Source organism: Lipotes vexillifer, unplaced genomic scaffold, assembly GCF_000442215.2.
Source record: "Lipotes vexillifer unplaced genomic scaffold, Lipotes_vexillifer_v1.1 scaffold200, whole genome shotgun sequence".
In the NCBI taxonomy this organism is placed as follows: domain Eukaryota; kingdom Metazoa; phylum Chordata; class Mammalia; order Artiodactyla; family Lipotidae; genus Lipotes; species Lipotes vexillifer.
Window position 1 is genome coordinate 870,136 of NW_006790475.1, and position 6,633 is coordinate 876,768.

Genomic DNA, 6,633 nt, shown 5'->3' on the forward strand with positions numbered 1-6,633 from the left:
GCACTAGCCACACAGGTCTTGCTTTGTCATGGACACACCAGACTCATTCTTCCCATCCCCACCTTTTACATGACTGATAAGACATGACTTTCAAATGTCACCTCTCAAGGAGGCTTTCCTGGATCCGTTCACATGGGAAATCATTCCCAAGTTGATCTTACACATTATATTTTACATCAAGATAAATTCTAGATGGAACAAACAGTTAAATATAAAAATGAAAACTTAAAAGTTCCTAAGGGAAATAATGTGAAATTTTATAAAATCTTGGAGTGGAGAGGACCTTTCTTAAATTTTATTTATTTATTTATTTATTTTTGGTACTGTTGTGGCCTCTCCCGCTGCGGAGCACAGGCTCCGGACACGCAGGTCCAGCGGCCATGGCCCACGGGCCCAGACGCTCTGCAGCATGTGGGATCCTCCCGGACCAGGGCACGAACCCGTGTCCCCTGCATCGGCAGGCGGACTCTCAACCACTGTGCCACCAGGGAAGCCCTTGATCTTCATTTTGTTCAGCTTTTTTCTTGTACCAAGGATGGGAGTGATGACTTCCAAGCTCCTAACATGCCCAACTGGAAAACCATAAGATTAAAGGTCCAAACAGAACCAGAAGAAAAATTAAGTAAAAGAGATCCCATCTATTCCACACAGAGGAGAAGGCGATTTAATGTACATCACAGCATTAACTTTCCTACACAAACTAGTTAAGGAGCAGTTCTGACTTAGAGTTAGTGTGAAAGTCCTTTATTTAGATGACTCAAGAATCACCTGATGAGTGTAGCTGATGTGCTGGTGCACTGCCAGCACACAGCTGCAGTGTCACTGCTCCTGGGGTGGCCTCAGCTGGAGAGGTCATGCTTGCCCTAGGGACCCACAACCAAGGACTGATGAAGGTGGGGGATAGAAGCCTATTGTCTCAGCCCTGCAGGGCTGGCTTTTCTCTCCAGCTAGTTCATCGCCCTTTCCCTTCCTCCCACTGGGCACTCTGCATCTTGGAGGCTCCGTCCCAAAGAAACCAACTGGTGACACTCTGTGAAGTCTATTCTTCCCCCAATTTAAACTTTGCTAATCTTCCCTTGGAAACTCTTAAAGTCATGAGAAAAGAACAAATATAGTATAAAATCAGTCTAAGGTAACAACGAATTCCAAATACTCATTTTTAAAATGAAAATATTTACTTTCCTAAATATCCTATAAATAAATGTATCTTCTATCCCAGGTTTAGAAACACTGATAATAAACATAATTCAGTTTATGAAAGAATTATGTTTTGGTATGTTTGATGTGATGATTTTTGCTATGCATAAAGAACTTTACCAAAAGAGCCAGGCCATCATTGTTTGAACCTTGACTCCATCATGACTGCTTTATGCGAGCATATGCTTCCATCCGTTTCTACAGGGTTTTGACTTTAAGCACCATATCAAGAAATACTTCTCATATCTTATAGCTGTTAGGTTATACTGCAGTGTTTTCTTGAGACCTGGAAGTAACTATTCATCCCTGGCATTTGAAGGCCTCCTCAGTGAATTTCTTCCAAGACTTCAAAGTAAAGCCTGAGACCTGGGCTCATTCCCAGGAGGGCTTATTAGCCGACTTTGCCATCTGCATGCAGGAAATGCTGATGCTGTAAAACGAATGAGATTGGGCAGAGGCCCCTGGTGCTCAGCTCCGAGGCTACGTGGACTTCAGTAGTTGTTTTTAAAAAAATAAGTAGTAAATATAGTGCTGAGTCATAAATGCTAGAGACATGCCAAGAAGTATATAAAGAAAATGTAGGAAAACTGAACAGTAAATATAGTTTTAATTAATTGTGGTTAGCTCACAAAAGCCATACAATAGGATGTATCAACAGCGGGCTTTTACATTTATTGACATTGGTGGAAGCTATTTTCCATTTTGGAACTTGCCAGGCATACAAAAACAAAACAAAACTTCTGTGACTAAGCAAAAGGGGAATAAAGTGCTTTATTTTCAATATTAATAATTACATTTTCAAAAACAATTATTTTATATTTAAAGGTATCAATACCATAAATCTATAGCTTATAGTAGGAAATATAAGTGTAAACAGCCTATACACATTCTGCATTATTGATACAGTTTTATATGCATAACCCAATATACTAACCAATAATCTCCAGAGAAAACCCACTTGTCTAGACAGTAGACAACAGTTTTAAAAACAAACCAAAATAGACTCCCGTTTCTCAGCTGCATGTGGTGGAAATGTATATGTATGAAGATTAAATCTGAGGCATTTACTACACTGAAGATATTTGCTCCATGCCAGCCATGAGTGACAGTGCTAGAGATTCCACTGTGGAAAGAATAAAAATAGGTTAATAAAATAGGTTTAAATGTTTGAAAATGGCTAAATAGGCTCTAATAAATGTCTTGAAAAGTATTGAGACATTTTCTATTTTTAATTAAAATACTCATTACTTTTAACATATAATAAAGATGATAATCATTTATTTTATTTAATTTATTTATTTTGCGGTATATGGGCCTCTCACTGCTGTGGCCTCTCCCGCTGCGGAGCACAGGCTCCGGACGCACAGGCTCAGCAGCCATGGCTCACGGGCCCAGCCGCTCCACGGCATGTGGGATCTTCCCGGACCGGGGCACGAACCCGTGTCCCCTGCATCGGCAAGCGGACTCTCAACCACTGCGCCACCAGGGAAGCCCAGATAATCATTTATTAAATACAACTGAGAAAGTATGATTTATTTCTATTTCAGATCATTTTAGTTTTGAAAACAAAAAAAAATCTGGGCATTACACTGAGCAAATCACATTTTTCAAAATGTCATAAAATCTGGCCTCAATTCATAACAAAACGCCATGTTCTAAGCTATGAGTGGAATCTCCTTGCATAACAGTCACCCAGTGCAAAAATGGACAAATGTATCAATGTTTCCTCTAACACATTTCTAACACAGTATGGTTTTTTTTTGGCCAAGGGTAAAAATGGGGGAGGCTGAGAGGTGGCAGTAGGGGCTTACAACAGTAATTTGTTTTTAAATACTTGCATAATAAACAAATGCCTCTTCGTTGTAGAAGAGTCACCCGACACAGGAATATAGGGATCTAAGTAAGCACTGTGAGATCAGAACTTTCTCTGTTTTCCTGCCTGGCCGGCCCCCAGCTTCTTCACCACTTATGCAGAGCCGTCGGGGAGGGCTGGGGGTCAGGAGGACTGACTCTGCGTGCGCTCCTCTAACAACGGGTTTCTCTATCCTGGCAAAGATTATGTGCCCCACCTCCCTGAACTGTGGGTGCAGCAGGTCAGCACTGAAGGGCTCATCTCATCCCAGAATTTATTTAGATTTCTTTGCATTCACAACTTTCTGATATGTTTTTGTTTGTTTATTCTATGTTCACTCGTTACTCTAACAGTATTTTAAAAAACGTTCAGCTACTTTTAATGAACATATCACAATTTGAACATATAGAAATAGGGAACAAATTAGTCCTGCATACTTTTCCCGAAAAAGCTCTGCAAGAGATACTACTTAGTCCTTTGTGTCTGTAGATTAAATGACTGTCTTCTCTCCATGACTCACCCCACAGACCTCTGTCTGCTTCACACACTGTGTACTGAATCGTCAGGCCTGCATTTCGTCGTGTAAGAGGCAGCCTTGGGAATTTTAAAATTGCTAAAAAAACAAAAAACAAACACCCCCCACCCCCGCAAACCCTATCTTTTGAAAAGGAATAGTTACAAAGGCTACACATGACAGTGAAGTGTACTGAAACCTATTCTGCCATCTGCTTTAATTAACAATGGTTTTAGAAATCCATTGGTGTAACACATGATATACTATAAAGCAAAATCTTCAGTCTCAAATGTTTTACAACTGATTCACTCACCCCACTGTAATTTGGGAAAAACAATTCAACTGCTGAGGGACTTTCCAGGTTCGAAGTGGTGAAAAATTCTAATTCTTCATGAGATCAGTACCAAAACAATAGCAGGTAGACTTAGTTACCAGAAAATATAAAAGCAGTAATATTTTAACGTAATACTCACGATGGGGAAAGGATCCTCTACAGACAGCTTTGTTTAAAACGGTTACAAGAAACATATGGCAGTTTTTAAAATCAGACTCCATTTTCTCTATAGATTCCATTCTAGGAAAGAAAGTAAATTTCAATTTAGGTAAATGCATAAGGAGTTACTAGGTAGGCTATAAAATACCTTCGGAGTAATTTCAAATGTGCTTCAGTTTAATTATGTAGAATCCTAACTCTAAAGATTCTAAAATAAAATATAAAATTTCCTGCCAAACTTTCAAAGAGTCTGAAGGAAAGTGTCATTAGGATACAAAACTGCTGCTTCAGGATGGTAATGAGTTCTAGAGTGAGGATAACTGAGGATATTCCCTTTTCTATTGTACAGTTCTATACTTTCACTTTTCACAAGCACACCTTCTTTCAAATAAACAGCACATTAAAGATATAAAACCTTACATTTTAAACTTACTAAAAAACTGTTATTACAGGAAATAGCAAACACCCATACCCAGCTTCAGTAGTCACCCCCCTGCAGGCAGTCCCACTTATACCCTTAGCCCCATATCTTTAGAAGCAAAGTGGAGACATCATAGCATTTCAGTCATAAATATTTCAATGTGTACACACTAAAGATAAATACTCCTTTAAAATCATAGCCACCATACCATTTGCTTAAAATTTTCACCTTGCTTTAAAAATTTTTCACTTTCTGCTTTAACTGTGAATCAAGATCAGTTAATTTCCATAAACTGTGATGGTTAATATGCCTCTTAAGTCCTCCTCATCCCCTTGTTGAAGAAACAGTTCCATTTTAGCCAACAATACGCAGCAGTGTTATTACCTTCTCCTCCTCCTGACAGTGACACGGAGGGAGAAGTCTGCTGCACGCACTTGAGACAGCAATAATGAAGCAAGCCTTCTGTTTTCACCCCTGCAATGAGGAATTTTATCTACCATTCAGAGTATTCTGACACAGCCATATGTTAAGGTTTTAGATTAGTGCTATAACGAACTTTCGGCTCCTTACTAATACCAACGAAGTACAAGCTATTATCCCAATAGCCCAGTCAACCAGACTTGCTCTTTTAAATATATTTCAAGGAAGTAATAATAGCAGCATTACATTAGTTTTATAAACAAGACAGGGACAAACTACTGAGCTGCACATTCAAGGTAACAGTAGAGGATGGTACTCTGGATAGGAAGAAAGAGCTCCTGGGTCCTCTTTCTATGTGATAGGTGTAGATAATAAACACCCTAAAAGTAAAATATACAATCATTCTTTTAGAGCTCTGTAAAATATAATTGTGGACTAGGATCTAGCATGATGTCCAGAATTTGGTTTAAAATAATTGAGTGAATGGGAGTGGGAGTGGGCAGTAAACACAAAACAGAACTGATTGTCACTGGCATCTGCTGAAGTGGAGTGATGGACCCCAGAGTCTGTTATGCTCCCCGCCCGCTTCTGTGTATGCTCGAAGGCATCCATTAACAAAAATTTAGCAAACCTATACAACAGGAATGTAATTTAAGGATATTTGCTTGTTCTAATAAAAAGACTTCAGATTTTTCTTGTTTTACCACTCAGAAAAGAACTGCATAATTCTTGATGTTGCCTAGTTTAGATGAACAAATTCAATTCTTCAATTCTTTCCATAATTATAAGTGTATGTGATGCGTTGCCAAGAAGAAAAACAAGGCTCCCAGAATGAAGCCAGCTAAAAGGGAAACTGAAATGGTCACAGCACAGAGGCCCCAAAAGCTGCGTACTTACTGCCATGCCCCCAGGCCAGCCTGCCAACCGTCTGCAAACATGAGGGCCAAGTTCAACACCTTCATGATGGCTTCCTTCACAAAACTGACCTGGAGAGAAAGCCATGGAAGAACATAGGCTCTGTGACCATGTTTGGACACTGACACCAACACTTTCACCTAATTTAAATGAGTCACAGAAAAAGCTCAGTGCAATCATTGCCTTCTAGGTATAAGGGTACTAGGCTCTGAACAAAATGCACTTGGAATTGGACCACACGCATACTGCACCCACAGTACAGGTATATCAGCAGCAGAGTCTGACCAACAGAGCCAGCAAGCTACCTTTTCCTGGGACAGCCATTTGAATTCACCAGTGAAATGCGGCAAGTTATTCCAATGGCTGTAAGATGACTTAATATATTCACATCAAGCTGGACACATTTCCTGACCAAAGCACTATTATTCCATAACTGCAGATAAAATTTTCTTATTGAATCCAAACACAGTGCTGAGTGCAGACTGTCACAATAAAGTTGTCAGCTGTTTCTCTTACATGTAATTTCCAGTCATATGGCACAAATCTGTAACCTATTTGATCTGGTCCTTCCTTAAAGAATATTTTGCAATGTCATGAAGAACCTAGGGGTAAGACAGGAATAAAGACACAGACCTACTGGAGAACAGACCTATGGGGAGGGGGAAGGGTGAGCTGTGACAAAGCGAGAGAGAGGCATGGACATATATACACTACCAAACATAAGGTAGATAGCTAGTGGGAAGCAGCCGCATAGCACAGGGAGATCAGCTCGGTGCTTTGTGACCACCTAGAGGGGTGGGATGGTGGGGGTGGGAGGGAGG

The 6,633-nt window shown here is 40.0% G+C and overlaps 1 protein-coding gene across 2 annotated transcripts in view; it reads right to left on the reverse strand.

Annotated features, from left to right (window-relative positions):
* Window positions 1–1,953: 1,953 nt before the first annotated feature.
* The window catches only part of TUBGCP5 (tubulin gamma complex component 5), a 58,794-nt gene continuing 54,114 nt past the window's right edge, over window positions 1,954–6,633 (reverse strand). The window contains exons 21-23 of one of the 2 annotated variants that reach the window (XM_007463767.1): window positions 5,795–5,883; window positions 4,037–4,137; window positions 1,954–2,320 (exon numbers count right to left, since the gene is read on the reverse strand). In XM_007463767.1, coding sequence (XP_007463829.1) covers window positions 2,265–2,320; window positions 4,037–4,137; window positions 5,795–5,883 — 246 coding nt within the window. In that variant the 3' untranslated portion in view covers window positions 1,954–2,264. Of the gene's footprint in view, window positions 2,321–3,747; window positions 4,138–5,794; window positions 5,884–6,633 lie in introns of those variants that run through there. The other variant, XM_007463766.1, reaches the window with a different exon arrangement.